Genomic DNA, 20,943 nt, shown 5'->3' with positions numbered 1-20,943 from the left:
CACTGATGGGTATATTTTTAAATTATTATTATTATATATACATCAATTATTGAGTTAGCAGTTTCCAGATATGTCATCCATCATTGGGAAATCTTCTTGTGTGTGTTTGTGTGTGTGTGTGTGTGTTACATTATAATTAAAATAATATATATATAAAATTCCATGGGCTGAAGAACATGCATTTCATCAATAATTGACGAATGTGCTTCATACCATATCAACAACTGTTTAAAACAAAGGTTGAAAATGAACTTGACAAGGATAAGTTAAAACAAGAAATGGGATAGTCTTCGAATTCTGCATCACCAAACACGAAAGACTTCGGCAGCGAAGACCCAGAAAATGGGAATGCATGCAAAATCTCTAGGAACTTGACACAGGGTGGTACAATAAAAACAACGCAGGGTCTGAGCCGTGGGAAGGATCGATGGTGCAGCTCTCATCTTCACTTACCTGAAAACAAATGGAAAAAGAGTGCTTCACCTGTTGTATCCAAAGCGTATCCTGAAGTAGTAAACATGGAAATCTAGATATTTAAATGAGTTTATAACGAGATATAATGGATTTTTTCCCTTCTGGCAGACGCAATTGAGCGGGCCTGGAAGTGGCATATAATCTTTTACTCCAACACGAGACTGATCAATTAGTTAAGGGACTGAGGAGTTGATTGTTGAAACTTTTGTTCAGATTTGAGTGACATCAAATATGTTAATATATATGAAACAGACAAAATCATTTAACTTCTATCAGCATTATAGATCTTTGTACATAAGATGCTGGTAACAACAATAATAAACATTAATTCAGCGTGACAAAAGTAAAGGCGAATAATTTCTTTTATTAATTAAGACTGCGTTACATTTAATTAAGAGAAGAAAGAGCAGATTATGGTTTTGATCACATCTCAAATATGGACCATAACAGATTCAAGAAATTCGCAATCAAAGGAAATAATAACAATCAGACCAGGCACGCAAAGCAATGTTTTCATTAAAAGATGGAAATGAACTATACCCCTTCCTATAATTTTCTGAGTCATAAGAAAATTCTTGAACTGCTATGGAAAAAATGGAAGCGAACAACAATTCGTTGAAAAGATTGTTTGCAACGAATTTGACTGTTGCATCACAGGATACAGATAGTACATAACCTTCAAAAGCACAAGAATTTACAGGATAATGAATTCTACCAAAAATGAAGTAAAATGCAACAGATGTTCTTCAATTTCATCAAACTCGCTAAATGTTCAGGCCTTCATAATGATACACGAGCCTTCAAAAGCCAAATATGGATCTTTTCCTTCATAATTGGAAGTAAATGAAATCAGATATGCCATGAACACAGTAGTTTAGGTGTGAGAACTTCAAAATTTTACCAGTCACTACCTGATATCGAGTGCTTTGTTAATATAGGAACATACCTATAATATGAATACACACCACATTATCGACACTAACTTGAGTAGGTCACTTCAAGATGGGAGGGCTTATTCATCGATCCACAATTTTAAGTAGAACTGAAGAAAATAAGATATGGAAAGTACTCCAGAGGGCATTAGAGCTTGTATATTGTTGGTGGGACCTATTCATTAAATCAAGTGTAGTCTTTTTGTCTTGAAGTTCTTGGCTAGCTAGTAGATACCATTGTTAATTGAAAAAACCTTGCTACAATGAGAACTACTCAAAGGAGGGAGTGTCCACTAATTAATTAGTTAACTATTCTCTTCTAACTTTAAGCCTTTTGTCTCTTGCAATTCTTTCCCCATAAAAGAAAGGGTTCCATTCCTCAAAGTAGCTTATTACACCTGATATTTTTCATTCGAGTTTTGAATTTGAGCCCGGTTCGTCTTATATATATATTATGACTCCAAAACTCATGAACTTATCTAGTGTTTAAAAATATTTTTAAAATATGGATATTTTAAAATTAAAATTATGATTTTTTTTTTAGTTCTGAGCAAAATAATATTCGAATAAATATGAGTTCTGTGATTTCAAATTCCAGACATTTCATTTTTTCAGGAGATTTGTGTAATTTGTTTCAGTAAGGAGACGTGGAAACGTAGGACCTAGAGATATAAATATAAATTTTAAAAATAATAATAACTGCGCAGAAGACTGACAAGTATTAAGCCACAACCATTATTTTATATTAATGTTGGGCTGCCAGTAAAGAGGACACTAAACGTATGGAATTATCAAACTAAAAAAATTAAGGTTCCTTTTACACTACACCAAGTGTCGCCTGCTTACGCGTTTAATATATGCTAAAGTGATCAACATTAACTCAAACATCAACATCTGTCCGCCATAGACATGTTAGAAACGAGGAAGCCAAACATAGAGACAACCAGCCGATCCCAATTCACCGTTATCTATGAAATTAACCATAAAAAGAACACGATGGAGAGAGAGATTATTATATTTTATTCTGAAGCAATGAATGGCTACCAATGGTCATCCTTTTAATAAAATCAAGAAAATAAATAAAATCAAGAAAATAGAGAAGTGTTCATGGTTTCACACGTCAAACCAATCAAGAATCTCCAGAAATCACAGTAAAATCAACATTTTAGTTAATGTAAAAAGAAATGGAAAATAATTCAAGAAAACTTGAGATAACGTCAATGCAAGAACAATATCAGATGAATAATAATTTAATACGAAAAACTCGGGGAATATCGAAGAATACCAGCTTTGAAGATGCGGCCTCAGTTCTTTCCTTTTCCTTTCTGGGATGAACGCCTGCCGCCGTCGTTCGGATTTGTATCGCCATAGCTGAGCTGCAGACGAGCATCGAATCCAGGAAGGAATTGGTGGTGGTTCTCCACTGGCGCCGTGCCGACGAAGATGCTAGGAGATGAAGATCCATCTATGAGAGAAAATCTTTGGAGGTAATTGTAAGGCAACATAGATGGCGACGTGGAATTGGACTGAAGGGTCCCCCCATTGTAGGCAGCAAGGCCGGATGAATTAGCAGAAGAGGAGATTGTGAAATTCAAGTTGTACTCATTTCTGCCGTTGTTTTGGTTACTGCTACTGTTGCTAGCTGGGACAAAGTGTTCGGGAACGAAGGAGAACTGTTGGATCTCCGTCTGGTTCTCCCCCGCCACGCTAAACAGCGGCGAAGCCATGGATGCGAAAGAATTTGCAAAGTGAATTTGCCCCGGGCCAGTGCTGAAGTATTCTGTTGGAGTTGAGGACCAAAGCCGAGATTTTTGGAAGGAATTAGACTCATTTATATTAACGCCATTGGAATTTTCTTGAACTGACCTATTGGGGCTGGTGGGCTTGTTACTGTTCATCCCTGCGCTCAAGAGCTCGGTGAAAGAAGTGGTATGTGAAAGAGGGTTTAGAGAAGCGATTTGAGAGGATTCGTTTTCTTTTTCCTTCTCCTTTCCTGCAACTCTCTCCTTTGCGCGCTCCCGGGCTTTGATCCGGCTCTCAGATCTGGAGAGTGAAAGACCGGAGCTTTTGCTCGTCTCAGAAGTGCTACTACAGGCGGAGGGTTTTGTCATTTGCTGGTGACGGTAGTATTTGGTATCCCCGCCGCCGCCGTCCATCTCTACTTCGACTGAATCTAGCCCGAGTTGATCGCTTCCGACATTACTAGACCTTTTCTCATCACTTAGTTGCTTAGGGGTGTCTGGGAACAGAGAAATCATCGGCGGGAGCTCGGCGATAGAGCTTGCAGCCGCCTTCAGCAGCCATTCCACCGCCTTGCTCGGCTGATCATACCCTAAACGATCCTGCAAATCATAGAACTGAATAGCGGTGTTCACAGAGAGACGTACACGCCTGTCTCTTAACCCCTTCGAGGTCAGCACTTTGCTGTGTCGATCTTTCCCCCCGGAAGCTCGCGAAACCCTAACAATCCTAGACGAAGCCCAGCCGTAAAACCCACCTGCGCCACCGCCAAGATCCACGCCTCCAACACTTCCGCCGCCGTTAGATCCGCCACCCCTTTTACTCTTTTCATCTTCTTCATCTCCATACTGGTCGTCCATTTTCTTACCGTATACTACTTTTGCTGAGTTTAGCCTTCCATCACCATTGCCGATTCTTGGAAACTTACGCTGAATCTCATCCAAATCCATTTCCCACCAATTTCATGCCTTTTTTCTCCAAACCCCTTTTCAGCTCCCTTCCCTCCTTACCTACTCTCAGATAAAAGTAAGAGAAAAAATCGAAAATTTAAACGGAATCTGAACTTCTTGAACTAGGGCTATCACTCACGGAGAGAGAAGACAGCACAGTTGGATGGTGGGTTCGGAGGGAGACAGTCCCACCAGCTCCCCTTTGCATTGATGATTATTACACCAAGTACTTTAGCTTTTGTAATGACATATACATACAACAGACTTACACAGATAAAGCCGTATTTTCTGCTGTACGGTACATCACGTTCGGTAACAGAGAAAAGCCAGAAAATGGCGAAGCTTTCGTTTGAAGCTTTTTGTGGTTCAAAATCAAAAGCCCAAACACCGTAAACGTAGTCAGAATCAATCCCCCCTCAGCTCATCTTCAAAAAATCCAAGAAAAGAAAAATGGAAAAAACAACTCTGATGAATCCGGCCAAAACCCATAAAAGGAAACAGAATCAGATGCCAATTAGTGAGCGAGAGAAAAAGAAATCCAAAAGAGAAAAGAAATTAAAAAAAACGTAATTTTCCTATATTAAACTACAACACCATAAGCTTCGAAATTAACAAGATTTGGGCTTGTGTTCAGACAGAAGGAAAGAGACAGGTTCTAGAGAAATGGAGGGAAGGAGACTGTGAGCAATTAATGCTTGGCCCTGAAAGTCTGAAACTTTAATTTTTGCAGTCATTATTGTTCGCTGTTATGCTGGAAAATTATAGGCCAACCACACATAAAACACTGTACAAATACACAGTAGCAGATAAAATTTACAATATTATATTTAATTTAATTCGAAGATTATAACATAAATAACAACAATAATAAAAGATATATGTTTGTGTGGAACTTTTGGTCGGAGAAATGCCAATGCACCGACGAGGAATAATACAATCCACGACAGTTGGATCTGTGACAGTTTCAGACACCTCTTTATCTACGACTTCAATCTTACAAGGATACATCACTCATTTTATTTTCCAGTCATTATATTTACATTTTACCAGCCATTTTAAGTTTTTTTCGAACCAAGAAGATAATTGAAATCAGCCTTAGTATTCCCTCTACCAATTTCGTATCCAAAATGTCTATGAAATAATCTCGGAAATATGCTCAAAGAATGAGATTTATCGTCAAATTTAAGTCAAACATGAAATGATATAAATAATGGATAATTTTCGAGCATCGATGTGTCATACTTTGAAAAATTACCACATCAAAGCCGATCACACTGCTATTAATGAATACAATATGAATTACCACTTTATTCAAAATCTTAATTGGATTATTTTTTTTTTAAAAAAAATATCTTAATTGGGTTGCTACAAATTTTATATATTTAACATTTATTTATCTACCACATTGTTGATATATGTATAAGAAAATGGACTATTTTTTTGGTAAGTTATTCAGAGTAAGTATCTTGTGAGACGGTCTCACGGATCTTTATATGTGAGACGGGTTAACCCTATCGATATTCTAAATAAAAAGTAATACTCTTAGCATAAAAAATAATATTTTTTCATGGATGACCCAAATTAGATATTCGACCCACGAAATTGATCTGTGAGACCGTCTCACAAGAGTTTTTGTGTCCAAATCAACAATAACTACTGTGAAAAGATCCCACATGTGTATTTTGATAGACGGATATTCTATTTAGATTTCCATGAAAATTTTTTTTTTTTTTCTTCAAGATTATTATTTTTTATTATAAAAATAAACAAATTGACATTTCTGAATAAATATTCGTGATACTGTATTAAAAACAGAACATCTCAAACTCTTTTATTAATATATTGAATCACTACTTTGTCTTAAAGCTAACAATCTAAAAGTTAACACCATTAGATATTTAATATTCATCGTGCGTAGTTTTATATTTTGGTCCAAGAAATATGAAAAGCTTCCCCCAAAGTTGTATTAAAAGCAAAAGGGGTCTTATTTTATTTCTCCACCACCACATGTCAAGTTGTGAACTTTTTTTCATATTATATACTATATATAAAAAAAAGACTTGATAATCCTAATGTAACATGGAGATTAAACTAAGTATTTCCGTACGATGTGGCTCACTGCTTCTGAATAATGGTAATGATAGAATTGCATCAGAAACCAAACGCATTATTGGTGACATGCACCTTTTAAACATAGGCAAAAAGTTGTGTCTCGGTATGTCGTATTTTGTGAGACATATATTTTATTTGAGTCATTTATGAAAAAATATTACGAAAAAGTATTATTTTTTATGCTAAGAGTATTACTTTTTATTGTGAGTATCGGTATGATTGACCCGTATCACAGATAAAGATTCGTGATACCGTCTCACAAGAGACATACTCTTAAACAGAATCATATATTGTATCTAATTATCTTATCGTTGTATTTGGACGGATAGATTTGAAATTAAAAATTTTAAATTTATAATAATAAATCTATTAATTTGTTTGCACATATCTATTTGATAATGAATTTCGAATTCCAATATATTTATTTTTTGAATTATTGTGATGAATTTCAGTTGTATCTCAACATAGAGTCATTTTAAATTTTCTCATCGTTAATTCACCAAATTCACATCATTCAACCCGAAAACAATCTTAACGATTTCATTCCCGTAATCAGCCCTAATTTAATTACTCTCGATAAAATGAGTACAACAATGTTGGTGTTACTCAAACTCAAAGTTACATATCTTAAAATGATAATAGCCAATAATTCGTTAAGAATCGTTCCAAAAATGAATAGGGCAAAAGTCTTTTTTATGAATTTTAATGATAGGCATGATATCCTAATGCATAGGGACTGATTCAGTTGTTGATTGAATAAGGACAACTTCGTACATTTTATGAATTCACGAGTCACAGCTATGTTTTATGGAAAATTAAAAGTAAAATCTAATATTTTTGTAATTTTGAGGAGGAAATGATATTTGTCTTGAGTTTCGAATCAATTGCTAGTTGAACTTTGTTAGATGTCAACACATTGATTCTCATGAATAGGAAATATCATTTCGCATAGTGGCGATTCAATATTAAACCGTCTCGTATCATTATTACTGATACTTGGAATTTTTGTGTTATATGAACTATAAATCTTCATTATGTTTGGAGAATCTTTATGCTATGAATCCATCGTGTTCACCTTGTGTGGCATAAGTGAGTTCTCATCTCACATGAATGGATTCATTTGTGTCCGCGCATAAACTCAACACGCATGTACAACCACTTCCCTTGTTCGCAAATGCCATTGAGTCATAGGATGTTTTAACATAACTTTTGGTAAAATTCAGTATATCTAAGCATTGGATGTATGAGTATCGATCATACTCCGAAGCTAAATATGTAACTTTTACAGAATTTTGATCAAAGTTTCATTATATCCTCAAAAATTTAAAATTTTTGCAACTTGAAATTTAATAGAGAGCGTTGCACTTGCCGGTAAAAAGGAAGCCAAGTATAAACAATTCATAAAACCCACTTAATAATAAATTATTAACGAAGTACTGTCATCACCAGTACTGCTGCTACCACTATTGCAGAATCCATATAAAATATAACAGAACAAATTGTGACAAACATTTTATAGAGGTTGCTACCAGTTGTGTACTACTCTATGCTCACCACTATGGTAATAAATATATTAAAATTGTATATCCATCGTATAAANTAATAAAAAGCAAGATGAGAAAAAGCTGTCAAAAGGGCAATTATTTAGCTCAGACAAGCATGAATGAGAGTACACAACAGTCTCATAAAACATGCAAAGTTGCAAACACTGTTTGAGGAAAAAAGAGAATTCTTTCTCTCTTTATTTCAACCAAGTATTATTTATCTTTTTAAATACTTTATTTTATAATTCCTTTTGCAATGCATTCAAATATCAAAAACAAGTTTCAAACTATCATCACAAATAATATGGAATAAATATGCAAAAACAATGAAATGTTTTCACTAAATTTCGATGGATCAGGAAGCCGATAAATCGTGTTTGGATCATATAGAAGAATCACTAGCATGAGATTTGAGAAAGCTACAAGGTTTCTGTAACCCCATATGTCATTAGTACTACATGAGAATATCACATCTGACCAAGCGATTAACTGAGATGACATCTTTATACAAAACATTCCAATTCAAAGTAGAGTTTTTGGTAAGAATATCGAATAAAAAGTAGTAACATCTAACCAACCAATTCGAAATCCCAGGACAAACAGCTGTAATGTATCAACATCTGCACCAAGGGTGGAGCAAAAAGGTGTTCTGACCACTACAAAACAAGTTGAAAGAAACTTTAAGCAATCTTAGAGACTTTGAAAGAATGTTAAATACAACATAAATTTGAATCCTAATAAGTGCCATCTAGATTAGTAGGTAGAGCTCAAAAGTTACACTAACATTGAAGCTTAGCGGTTTTTTTTCAGGCGTTTGGTAGGTCTCGATACATCTTTCCGTGAATTTTCTGGAACTTTAAGGTCAGTAAATGGCTGCAAATAATCCAAAGAGAGAGTGTCGCCACGTCAATATATATCCGTCATGATAGAAATCACATATTGAATGATGGTGCAATTCACATATAAAATGCAAGATTTATATACCGAGATGAAGAGGGAAGGCCCAATAACTAGGTCAATGATTCACATCAGCAATGGTCGTGTTTAGGTTCATAGATGGAAAAAAGTATTTCATGTTTGCATTACAAAAATGGTGAATTGTGTATTTTTACTCAGTCCACCATGTCTGAATCACGAAATTTCATATTGATAAGTAGAATTCTGGAGATATTCATCTACCAATATAGTGCCAATCAAACTCGTACCAAATGGCTGTCTCACAATCACATCTGATATTCACACATTTAGTGAATTTGCGACAGGAGAAAAAAAAAAGAAGTCAAGATGACTTTTGCCTACAACACCAAGTCCACCACGACCACACAACAAAGTCAAAGATAAAAGAGAGTAAATAAAGTGATGAAGTAAAACTTTAGCTAAAAATAATAATCATCGAAGATGCTTAGGGTATGCACCTCATCTATTTTTTTCTGAAGTTCTAGGAGTTCTTGGCAATAAGTGAGGCACTCTGAGTGATATAATGCGGCTAATTCTTTAATCAAGGCCTTCCGTCGAATGATACCGATCACTTCATGAAGCAGAACCAAAATAAAGTTTCAGTCACGAGGCATTTTAAACATAACCAGAAGCTTGGTTGAAGAACACACTGTCTTATTTTGAACCATCATGAATTAGAACGAGTATACATATATATACCTCCAGCATTTGCTTGTATACAAAAAAAAATCGAATTTTTCACCCTACCAAACCTCCAGCAATTTCCTACCGCATAAAGATCAGTTTTTGAATCAGAGGGCCTCAATTTAATCAGAAATTGATTTATGTTTTTAGTCGTTTGATTCCTCCACAATTCACACAAACTACCAACTCACCATCATATAAATTAACAGAATCATAAAACAATAATTGAATTTTTACATAGCGAAGCACAAATTGTTAGAAAAGTTTTATACAAACATCATATACCTCCGGTGGCCCCTGTTCGGAAAAGAGGATAAATGAACTAAACTACCCATCCCACACCAGCTAGCAAATCCAGGCGAGAACATATATTCATTAACAAAAACTACCCAAACTACTGTAAAAAAGGATAGCTTATACACATTTTGGAGATCAAAAATCTTGGGCACAACTAACAAGAATACACATACGCACACGAAACACACAAATTGACACTGCATACATAATGAAGGGAACCGAATCATAACCAAAGAGTTCAAGAAGATCACAAACAAACCAAACACATAGTAGATATAGAGACAGTTACTCCGACTAGCGTCAAAATGGGATGTCGGCTGCTCAGGGGCGTCGCCAAGCGACGATGATGACGGATGATGGGGGTCATCGCGCGAAGTTGACGGCGGCGGAATAGGAGGAAGGGGTGGAGGTGGAAGAGAGAAGGGCTGTTGGATTTGGAGCTCTCGGCCCATTCGTGGGCGGCGTCGGTGCTCGGAGACCGGAATTCTTGAAAAACAAAAGGTGAAATTACTTTGCTGTCTTCGTTGATGATTTTACCAATCTATACAAGGAAGCAATTAATTTCGGCGAACAATTAATTTAAGTTTGTTTTTTTTTTTTGTAAATGTTAATTTGAAAATTTTGAACTAATTTTCAATATAGAAATATAATGTCAAAACCATTGTTGAACATGATTTTACTCAATTTTTTAATATGAAATTTATAAAAAAAAAATTATTATTTTTTATATCAAAATCAAGAGTAAGTCTATTGTGAGACGATCTCACGAATTTTTATCTGTGAGACGGGTCAATCTAACCGATATTCACAATAAAAAATAATACTTTTTCATAGATGACCAAAATAAGAAATTCGACCTACGAAATTGATCCGTGAGGCTGTTTTACAAGAGTTTTTGTGCAAAATCAAAACAAATTATAATAAAAGTTAAATAAGGTTATAAATTACTTTTGAAATTATCTGAAATACTCGAATATGTTTTTAAATAAATTTCTTTTTTTTTAAATTATCTTAAATATATATTTTCGTCTACTTGAAATGATTTATAATTTTAAAAACAAAATATAACTTTTTTAAAAAAAATTATTTCGAGGACAGTACTCAAAGTAAGGTAAAAAGTTGGTCAAACAAAGCAGTGTTGTTCCCGCATAAAAAATAAACGGCAGTTATCTTTCTGATCGATCCGTCTCGCAATTTTTGCGCCTTCCTTGTTTCGGTATCATCATTCGATACTATTTGCCAGATTGATTTTGTAGTTATCCGAGGTTTGCTTCTGTTTTTATCCTAGATTTCTGAATATTTTATGGTCCGGAACAGTCGGATCTTTTCAAGAAATCACTTTCGTTAGATTGTCGGAAGTTTCAATTTTCTTTGGTTTTAGGGTTCAAGAAACCGTGTGTTGTACTGGCTCATCTGAATTTGGATTGGATGGAAATGGAAGAAGTCAGCTCCTTCACACCTATTGGAAACGAAACTGATCCAGGATCATCCAGACAAGGCCGCTCTAAAGGTGATTGCACTGCATTCCATCTTTAAATCCTTTTTCTTAATGTTTATTCAACTAATTTGTAGTAATTCCGAGATGCATTAGCATATGTTGCATGGAACTCTATGCTGTGTGAACTGTGAAAGGCGTCGGTTTTTGCCAATAGGGTTTCGGAATCTTTTTCAAGCTACTGTTTTGTTTGGACATCAAATTTTGCATATAAGTGATATCATACTGTAAATTAGGTATAGATGAAATTATTAAGGGCCATCTTTATCACAAAATTTTGGTTCTTTTGCAGTCGTGTACCAGTTTACTCAGCAAAATCTTCCGGCTTGTAAACCTGTCTTAACGCCTCAATGGGTGGGCAAATATTTGACTGTAATCATTCTTTTATATGTACAAACCATGTTCAATCAAATAATTTACCTTGTACTTTTCAATTGTTTTGTTTTTTGTTCACGACAGGTTATTTCAATATTGTTTGTGGTTGGAGTAATCTTCATTCCAGTTGGGCTCGTTTTTCTCCATGCTTCACAAAGTGTAACGATTTTTAATGAAATTAATTAATGTGTTGACAAAGGATGGCATAAAATTTATGGATATCACGGGGATCTGAAGATTAGCATACATTCCATTTGCAGGTTGTTGAATTAGTGTACAGATATGATACTGAATGCGTGCCAGAACCATTCAGAAGCAATAAATTGGCATACATCAAAGATATTTCGATTTCCAAAAATTGCTCCAAGTACCTGAAGGTTGTGTTTCTGATGCTATATGTTAATCTAATGAGATTTTATAACACTTGGCAATGATTTCTGTTTTATTATGGTCAATGAACATGGATAGAGATTTTCCAGGGCACAAGCATTGGTGATTGTTTTTGGTTTAACAAAATTTTACTGTGCGGATGAGAGTATTCACGCAATAATCAAATTGGTCTAAGAAATTTCTGCATTGCTAGAGGGATGATTTATAATCTGTTTGATAAATCTCTTAATTGAAGGAGTCAAACTGATCTTTATGACAGATCCATTCTTGTGATGATGCCTTCTTCTAAGACAAGTTAACCGTTACTTATTAGCAGATAAGCTTTGACTTGAAAGTTTTTTTTTCGTTCAAAATTATTATTCACCAATTTTTTGGGAAAGTACAGCTACTTTGTTTTAATACCTCAAAAATGAAACAGGAGGACTTGGTTTCCATGGGAAAGCTGTCTTTTGATATGTATCACTGAGCTATAATCATGGATTATTGGCCGTAGCTTTCTTTAAGCTGTTTGAAAGCATTTTCAAACTTGCTTTGCTTCAAATCTCATGATGATGATTTTGGTTTCCTTGAATGGTCTTTGTTATTCACGACTTGACTCGTGCCTTCTACCTTGTTCATAGATTCACAAGCATATGAAAGCTCCAATATACATCTACTACCAGCTTGATAACTACTACCAGAACCATAGACGGTAAGAAATACTATGTATATTTCAATCCTCTTAAGAAACACTTGTCTTATTTTAGTACTTCAGTTCTTTCTAATATAATTGCTGCATTTATTTTTGTCGCTGAGTAGTTGTGCGGACTTTGTATCAAATTCTTTTATTACATGTATTTATTTGACTTTGTTACACCAAGGTATGTTAAGAGTCGAAGCGATCAACAGCTCTTGCATGGACTTAAGTACAAAGATTTGAGATCATGCGCACCTGAAGATACTCACCATGGTCTCCCGATTGTCCCTTGTGGTCTGATAGCTTGGAGTGTATTTAATGACTCATACACTTTATTCCGTGGGACAGATGAATTGAAAGTTAACAGGAAGAACATTGCATGGAAGAGTGACCGTGAACATAAATTTGGGAAGGAAGTTTATCCCTTCAATTTTCAAAACAGGTCTCTGATCGGTGGTTCAAATCTTGATACAAACATTCCAGTGAGTGATTTCGTTTTCAAAGTTTTAACATACTGAGATGCCAACATTGAGTTTCAAAGATTTAATGGGGTGCCATGATGAAAAAGATCGTATATTTTGTTGGTGCCGCTGTCTGTATATTTAAACAGACTGCTGAAACACAATCTCACGAACACAAAAACATACACAATTAAAAAGTGACATATTTTCTGACCTAGGTGAATTACGGTGGAGTCGACCTCAATGCAAATTGATTTTCTTTTCCTCGGTTTTTCAAGTTTCTTGAGTTCTTCAAATTACTTTTGCGACTCAACCACATACTGTTCTGGTAACAAGAACTATCATTTGCATGGGTATCAGGGTATGCAGTTTCCTTTTGCATGAGGGAAAGGGAAAAAATACTACATGGTGGGCTACATTTCTCTTTTTGTGAATTAACTTCCATTTTAAGATTCTCATGATACACTCATGGTCATGTGTTTTACTTGGTAAAGTTTCTTTGATTGGTTTGATTAGCCTTTTCTATGTTAATGATTTCCCGTTGACTGCTGACTGCTTTAATTTTATATCTGCTCCTTGTTGGATTGCTCAATTGCAAAACCAGCTAAGTGATCAAGAGGATCTCATTGTATGGATGCGTACTGCTGCTCTCCCCACTTTTCGGAAGTTGTATGGAAAAATTGAGGAGGACTTGGATGCCGATGATACCATTTTAGTTCAACTTTTGAACAATTACAACACCTACAGTTTCAGCGGGAGCAAAAAGCTTGTTCTCTCAACATCGAGTTGGCTGGGCGGCCGTAATAATTTTCTGGGGATGGCCTACATATCAATTGGCATTTGCTTTATATTCGTCGCTGTTGTCTTTTTGTTGATTCATGTCAAATTTCCAAGGTGAATCCTCAAATATGTAACAGACACTACATGAGAACGTTACTACTTAATGAAATCTAAATCTGATTCTTATTCTTTTTTCGCCAATGTGCGCTTGTGTACTGCAACTACTGTAAAGCCTACGAAAGATTGCTCCTTGCATATCCGAAATTTCGATTTATTCATAATGTTTCTTCTATCTGTCTCAAATTAAAAGGGTAGTTGCTTGGATTTCAGATTCACACTTACATATCGATCCCTGATTGTAGGCCTTATGGTGATACAACTAATTTATCCTGGAATTGGAGCCCGATGTCTAGTTGAAGGTCAGTGACATACTTTGAATTATGTATCATACTCGTGTAAGTTGAGTCATTTGCAAAGAAAATCTCCCTGCGTAACTTGTTAAATTGCGTTGGCTACTGATTTATATCGCTAGTTAGGAAATGATATTTGATGCCAAATTGTGTCAAGAATAAAGGAGAAAACGGCCGACAAATCAAAATAGCCCGAACTTTCAATTGGAAAGAAGGAACTCAGAAATTTAAAAAAATCCCATACAGATATGACATATTTCATGATATGATTATAGAAAACAGAAAAATATATTTATTGATGTCACAAAAAATTAAAATCTCTCTATTTACATGTGAATACCTATCAGACTAGTTCTCTTAGTTAAGCTTCTGACAAATCATCGCACAGCTTTTGCATGAATTTCGTTCAATCAGCTCTTTTCTACCTACGTGCTCTTCCAGCCCATTTCTCGAAAAATTGTATCAGGGATTGATTCTTAATCGTTTTCCTGCATCACCGTGTTCATATATCACATATTCTTCAGTCAACTTATTCATCATTCCAATCTGGGATGCTGCCACTTGACATATGTTTTTTGTAGTGCCAAAGAAAAGGAATATAATTATAGGATTGGTATTTCTTGAGACGTATATCTAAATTAAACGTTGGCAAATCTGTTCATCAACAGGTACGAGGCAAAGGAAAGGATCACTGTTAAGAGGTAGAGCACTTTCTTGCCAGACATAGCCATCTTTTCCGTTCCTTCTTCAACAATCGTCTCGAGTTTCGGGGCATTTGAAGCCTTGTGGGGACAAATGAGAGGAGATGGTGCGACCTCAATCCAGTTCTGCATATAGCTCACTTGCTTTTCCATGGTAGTCTATATTTTCTTGAAAAAGAAAGGACCCTTTTTCTGTATTATTCTTTTTAACTCGTGAGGTTGAGATTTCTTGAAGAAAATGTAGTTTGAAAAATTATTCTGAAAGATGGGGTATATATGAGGTTGATTTTGAAATGGAAATAGGAAAATGTTTGGAGGAAATTGAGTGGAAGGAACCAATGGCAAAAAATATGTAACAAGGCAGGCTGATGCCTTTGCTTGGTTTTGAATGTTTCCAGAACAGTTGAAACTTGAAAGAATCAAAACATTGATTAGCCCATAAAAGCGGGATTGAATCAACACGATTTACTATTATGTGGGGTGGCTTGTTTCCCGTAAACGCGGCTTTGACTCAGTGCGTGAAGCAAGCTGATTCCATCAAGGCAAAACAATGTCAAAAACTATTATATAAAAAATACATGTTAAAAACGCTCTTTTCGTTCAGCCCGTTTTGCCAAAATTTATGGGTTCTTATATAATCTTTGGCAAAAATTTGTGTGAGACGATCTCACGGGTCATATTTTGTGAGACAGATCTCTTATTTTGGTCATTTATGAAAAAGTATTATTTTTTATGCTAAGATTATTATTTTTTAATGTAAATATCGGTAGGATTGATCCGTCTCACAAATAAAGATTCGTGAGACCGTCTCACGAGATACTTACTGATAATCTCAATATTTGAGTATCTATAGTTGTTTGCACAATACATAGTAATTGTTGGCGTGATAGGTGCAAATGTACTAGTTTGAATAAAAATCGTAAAAAAATTATAACTTCTAAACACGAGAGATATACACTTATATGAATATATGACATGAGGAGTAGAAGTGAGTTCTTAATGTTACAATATCACTTCATTGTAAATTTCAGTTACAAATACCAATCTTTAGTATGAAATCATAAGGTTTACTTTAAAAATTTCCAAGCAAAATAGAGTGCATACGAGGGCACTTTCGAAACAAAATTATTTTTAATTTTAAATGGTATTTTTTAATTAAATTCTCTATAAAATATTATATAAATAATACTTTAAAAGAGTAAAATAAAAAAAAATAATTTATCTGATTGAAAATTCTTAATAAGTTTATTTACTAATTAAAAGATAAAACTACATAAAAATAAAGAGAATTCAAAGTGGAAACCAAAATTGGTGGTTCGTTGCGCCAAACCTCGCCGCCTGTCCCTCTGTCCCAAAATCCTCCCTTACGACCGGGGCTTCCAGCCATCCTCCGATATTGTCGTTTTCCTGTCTGTATATGTAGCACAGTCCTGCCCTAAACCAGTGCAGTGTGTACGCAAATAGACTAGCTACTTCTACAAACTCTGCAGATAGTGACCAGTCTACCATGGAGGAGGAATCCGTGACAAAGAAAAGGAAGAAGGAAAGTTTGTCGGTGTTGCCATGGATGAGAGACCCAGTTTATATTGGTCTATCTGATTCATACCCACTCGACTCCATCCCTTTTCTCGACCACAGGTTCCCTATATCTTCAGTTCAAATGTGCTCCTTTTTCTCCCAAATTTTCAGTTTATATAAAATTTAATGTCAATATTTTCTTTGCATTGTTTTTTTTAATGTAGCATTGCATTTAAATATATTGGGTGTGTGAGAGTCGGTACAAGATTGGATTTTTATATATCGTGAGGATGTTATGACATTATCTCTGTTTACCATTTTCTTGATGTTCATGATTATGCACCTCTCGAATCTTTTCACGAGGAGTTGGTTTTGCCTTGAATTTTTTATTGCATCAATGTAGTCGAATTCCATATGTTTAATAATTCGGGTGATGATTATATGATTTTAACTGATAATTGTAAAATTCATTTCAATGTAAGGTTAGTGGAGGCTTTGAATAACATGGGCTTCTCTTCCCTCTTTCCCGTGCAAGTAGCAGTTTGGCACGAGACCATTGGACCTGGTTTTTTTGAGAGAGATCTTTGTATAAATTCGCCTACAGGAAGTGGGAAGACTCTTGCTTATGCTTTACCCATTGTGCAAAAATTGTCCACTCGTATAATTAAATGCCTTCGAGCTTTGGTAGTTCTACCCAGTCGTGATTTGGCAATACAGGTAATTTGTTATAATCTCTTACCCATATTCATTCTTTATTTTGTTACATTTTTGTGATTGTTCTGTTCAATGTATTTTATTTGCTCATCAAATGGTTTGTATGATTAATTTTCTTCTCAGCGAGCTATTTTATTGCTTTATTCACTATTGCATTAACTCTATGACTTCAAGTAATTCATCAGGAGACATCTTTACCTTTTTATTGCCCCTTTTCAGGTCAAAGGCATATTTGATGCTTTGGCTCCTTCCGTGGGCTTGTCGGTGGGTTTGGCTGTTGGACAATCCTCTATTGCTGATGAGATCTCAGTGCTGATCCAGAAACCCCAACTGGACTTTGGGTTATCCTTTGATTCTGAAGATTTAACTCCGGAGTTGAGAAGTGGAGTGGACATACTGGTCGCAACCCCTGGAAGACTGATGGATCATATTAACAATACTAAGGGCTTTACACTCGAACATCTCTGTTATCTTGTAAGTGGTTGTGCTGCTTTGGTGTCCGCATTTTACTTATTTTTCGATTGTTTTGTTCTCATAGCTTGATATCAGTGTTATAGAATTCCTTGATAAAGGTTCCTCGTTTTATGGATGATACATTTGTTATATACTTGATACTTCAACCTCAGCCCGCAGGTCATGTTTCACTTTAAAATTGTTAGATTTTGTGATCAATTGCTTTCATTTCTTTAGTTTGTTTTAACTTTACAATTGTGTTTCTGAGTTTATGATAATTTTTAGCTTATTTTGTTTCTTTGAATTGTGGCTCTGTAGTTGGTGTTGAAGGAGCTAATGAATCCTCATTTCACCTTCCACTGTCGTATTATGCATATTTATATGCTGTAATGTGGCTAATCAACTGATAAATAAAGTACTGAATCAGGTGGTTGACGAAACAGATCGGTTACTAAGGGAGGCCTATCAATTCTGGCTGCCTACTGTTCTTAAATTGGCCTACTCTTCAAATCGATGCCCCTATCCCTTGTCGGACACCGTTCGACTTCCCACTTTTGGTTCATTGAGGACCATCAGACAATTGTGAGTTTCACTTGTTATTCTCATGTGATGTTTAAATTGCAGGATTACTCATCATGTTTCATATATTTGCAGAGCTCTCATGTTTGACTATGTTTGCTACTTTTTTTGGGGATCAGAATCCGTTGCATTGTAGTAGCTTATAATGTCTTCTATTTGTAGCTGATACATTTTTGGATTTAACTAACTGAGTGTATTTTGTTATGATTTTGATTATATCTTGATAACTTTCTCACTTGGTGACATAATGTCATTGATGCAGTGGTGTTGAGAGGGGTTTTAAGGGCAGGCCCCATCCAAGGCTCATGAAGATGGTTCTATCTGCCACATTAACCCAGGATCCAAGTAAGCTTGTGCAGCTTGATCTTCACCATCCTTTGTTCTTAACGAGTGGACCAAACCGATACCATCTTCCCGAACAGCTAAAATCATTTAAAGTGGTATGAATACTTTGTTTTATCATCATATAATCTAGCCTTTCGTTTGCTCAATTAATATGTTATTTATCACTTGAGCTAATTAGCACATTCCCGTTTTTAGACCAGGTAAAATTTATTATTGTAGGAAGCAGATATGATAGAATTTTCTGTAAGTTTGTTTTTTAATCTGCCCTTGAAAGTTTGCTATATCATTTAATATGAAAAACATGTCGGGGATGCCACATAACTTGAGGCAATGAAATCTGGAAAAGTAGTGCCAACCGCTAAACAGATTTAAGAAATTGATTCTCTCCAAAAAATTAAAAAAAAATAATGACAATTTTGAACTAAAAAAGCTGCTATCATAATACTTAACTTTAACTTGGGTTATAAATCTTTGAAATCTTGTATTATGTTTTTTTCCTCGTTTTTTTCAACATAGCTGTTGATACATTTTTTATAATCTGCAGATTTGTAAGCCAAAGCTCAAACCATGTTACCTACTTGCACTTTTGGAAAGTTTTCAAGGGCAAAAATGTATTGTTTTCACCTCATCTGTTGAGTCAACTCACAGGCTCTGCATCTTACTGAACTTCTTTGGTGACCTCCAAATAAAGATCAAAGAGTATTCTCGTCTTCAACGACAATCCATAAGGAGGTAGTCAAGTTGACTTGGCTACGTGTTTATTATAATTTGTATGGAATTATGTGAATGATGATCCCATCTTCCAATCTGTAAAAAGAGTCAATAGCCTGATAATTGAGAATTGAGTAAATGATTTGAATACAATTTTTTTTAACTGACTGTAAAAATCTGTCTTCGTGGTGACAGCAATTTGAACATTTATATTCTGAGCTTTTGGAAACTCTCTGACTGCAAATCATACCTTTTGATGGTCATGGAAAACTTTTTCTCAGATTTTTTTTAAATTTCAGTGTAAAATTATAAATTGTGTTTAAACAAGAGAAATTTTTAAATATAATTTTGCAGCAAGACGTTGAAGGCATTCAGAGAAGGAGAAATTCAGGTACTTATAGCCTCAGATGCAATGACTCGTGGAATGGATGTTGAAGGTGTTAATAATGTAATCAATTATGATATGCCTGCCTATACTAAGACCTATGTTCACCGGGCTGGTCGAACTGCAAGAGCCGGGCAAACAGGGCGTTGCTTCACACTCCTGCAGAAAGATGAGGTTGTTGCTTAATGATGATGTTGCTTTATGTTTTTGAATTCTTTTTTGTATTTGCATGCTATTTGTCATCATTAAATACTGAATATATTTATACAAAATTTAGTTGACAAATCCCCTTTAGTTCAAGAGATTTGGAGCAATTTTTGTCGATGTTTATCGACCATTATCAATGCCGTTCTATTTATGTTTGTTTTTGCCTCTGTTCGTATGTGCTCATATGTTATCATTTGCTCTTTCTCTTGTCCTATTTTTTGGGCTTTTTCCAATTTATTTTCATTACATCTTTTTGCCACTGAGCTGTTGTAAAGCTGTATAACCTTGTAGGTTGTAGTTGTTGCAGCATCTGTGGATGTGGAAGTCGTGAAATCACATTGTCTTTAGGATATAGAAAAAAATGGTTTAGAACACGTTTTGGCAATTTTCATTTTGGATTTACTGGATCTTTGAATTTCAGGTTAAACGATTCAGAAGTGTTCTGCAGAAGGCTGACAATGAATCTTGTCCAATTTATTCAGTTCCATCCGAATCTGTAGAGTCATATCAGTCACATTACAGTTTAGGTAGCTTTGGTTTCCAGTTTATGAACTATTGGAGGTTCAAAATTAAAACCAGTATTATATCCATATTCTTCCTCTGATACATGTTTTTTTCCCCCAGCTTTGGAGAAATTGAAAGAGACTGTCGAAGCCGAAAAACACCACAAACGCAAGACATGCACGGAACCTCGTGCTGTTATAAAAAAGAAACGGATGCTTGCTTGAAGGAATGTTTGCATAATATTGACAATTCACTTCATTTTGGTTCGACTGAGTTTTGTGATTTATCTTTATGCATCGATGCACTTTCAGTATTGTGCAATTTTGTTACTACAAGTATAGGCTTTAGAAGTAAGAGAGCATGAGACTAGCAACTTCTTAAGGTAACCAAATGAGGAGTGGGAAAGTGTGTTGAATCTTTCACGTTTTTATGAAAAAAGGTTTAAATATATTAATATCCCTAAACAAATGAGGCGTTATCATTTTCATTTTCCTCAAGTTGATGACAATTTGTTACCCTTATGATATTCCTTGCTGTCATGAATATATA

The 20,943-nt window shown here is 35.1% G+C and overlaps 3 protein-coding genes across 8 annotated transcripts; 2 read left to right on the top strand and 1 right to left on the bottom strand.

Moving 5' to 3' along the window:
- Nucleotides 1–168: 168 nt before the first annotated feature.
- Nucleotides 169–4,855, bottom strand: LOC140964071 (transcription factor TCP2-like). Of its 3 annotated transcripts, none has more exons than XM_073423582.1 (2): nt 2,692–4,855; nt 169–504 (listed from the first exon to the last, which is right to left on the bottom strand). In XM_073423582.1, the coding sequence occupies exon 1, from the start codon at nt 4,094–4,096 to the stop codon at nt 2,711–2,713; it is 1,386 nt and encodes a 461-aa protein (XP_073279683.1). In that variant the 5' UTR covers nt 4,097–4,855; the 3' UTR covers nt 169–504; nt 2,692–2,710. The 3 variants fall into 3 exon arrangements, with proteins under 3 accessions (XP_073279683.1, XP_073279682.1, XP_073279685.1); XM_073423581.1 differs by having other exon boundaries at nt 169–453; nt 2,692–4,854; XM_073423584.1 differs by lacking the exon at nt 169–504 and adding an exon at nt 573–1,299.
- Nucleotides 4,856–10,796: 5,941 nt separating this feature from the next.
- On the top strand, nt 10,797–15,278 carry LOC140964446 (putative ALA-interacting subunit 2). Of its 3 annotated transcripts, none has more exons than XM_073424251.1 (10): nt 10,797–10,955; nt 11,080–11,200; nt 11,478–11,539; nt 11,645–11,719; nt 11,821–11,937; nt 12,571–12,641; nt 12,811–13,108; nt 13,692–13,981; nt 14,230–14,286; nt 14,946–15,278. In XM_073424251.1, exons 2-9 carry the CDS (start codon nt 11,119–11,121, stop codon nt 14,282–14,284), a joined length of 1,050 nt encoding a protein of 349 aa, XP_073280352.1. In that variant the 5' UTR covers nt 10,797–10,955; nt 11,080–11,118; the 3' UTR covers nt 14,285–14,286; nt 14,946–15,278. The 3 variants fall into 3 exon arrangements, with proteins under 3 accessions (XP_073280352.1, XP_073280350.1, XP_073280351.1); XM_073424249.1 differs by having other exon boundaries at nt 11,072–11,200; XM_073424250.1 differs by lacking the exon at nt 10,797–10,955 and having other exon boundaries at nt 10,979–11,200.
- A 1,007-nt stretch (nt 15,279–16,285) lies between these two features.
- On the top strand, nt 16,286–20,707 carry LOC140965123 (DEAD-box ATP-dependent RNA helicase 1). Of its 2 annotated transcripts, none has more exons than XM_073425187.1 (9): nt 16,286–16,616; nt 16,979–17,213; nt 17,430–17,684; nt 18,091–18,245; nt 18,505–18,682; nt 19,132–19,319; nt 19,653–19,857; nt 20,312–20,417; nt 20,515–20,707. In XM_073425187.1, exons 1-9 carry the CDS (start codon nt 16,486–16,488, stop codon nt 20,616–20,618), a joined length of 1,557 nt encoding a protein of 518 aa, XP_073281288.1. In that variant the 5' UTR covers nt 16,286–16,485; the 3' UTR covers nt 20,619–20,707. The 2 variants fall into 2 exon arrangements, with proteins under 2 accessions (XP_073281288.1, XP_073281289.1); XM_073425188.1 differs by having other exon boundaries at nt 16,476–16,616; nt 16,984–17,213.
- The last annotated feature ends 236 nt before the right edge of the window (nt 20,708–20,943 follow it).

The sequence above is a fragment of the Primulina huaijiensis genome, chromosome 18 (assembly GCF_012295235.1).
Source record: "Primulina huaijiensis isolate GDHJ02 chromosome 18, ASM1229523v2, whole genome shotgun sequence".
NCBI lineage: Eukaryota > Viridiplantae > Streptophyta > Magnoliopsida > Lamiales > Gesneriaceae > Primulina > Primulina huaijiensis.
This window is presented reverse-complemented; position numbering and strand designations above follow the sequence as displayed.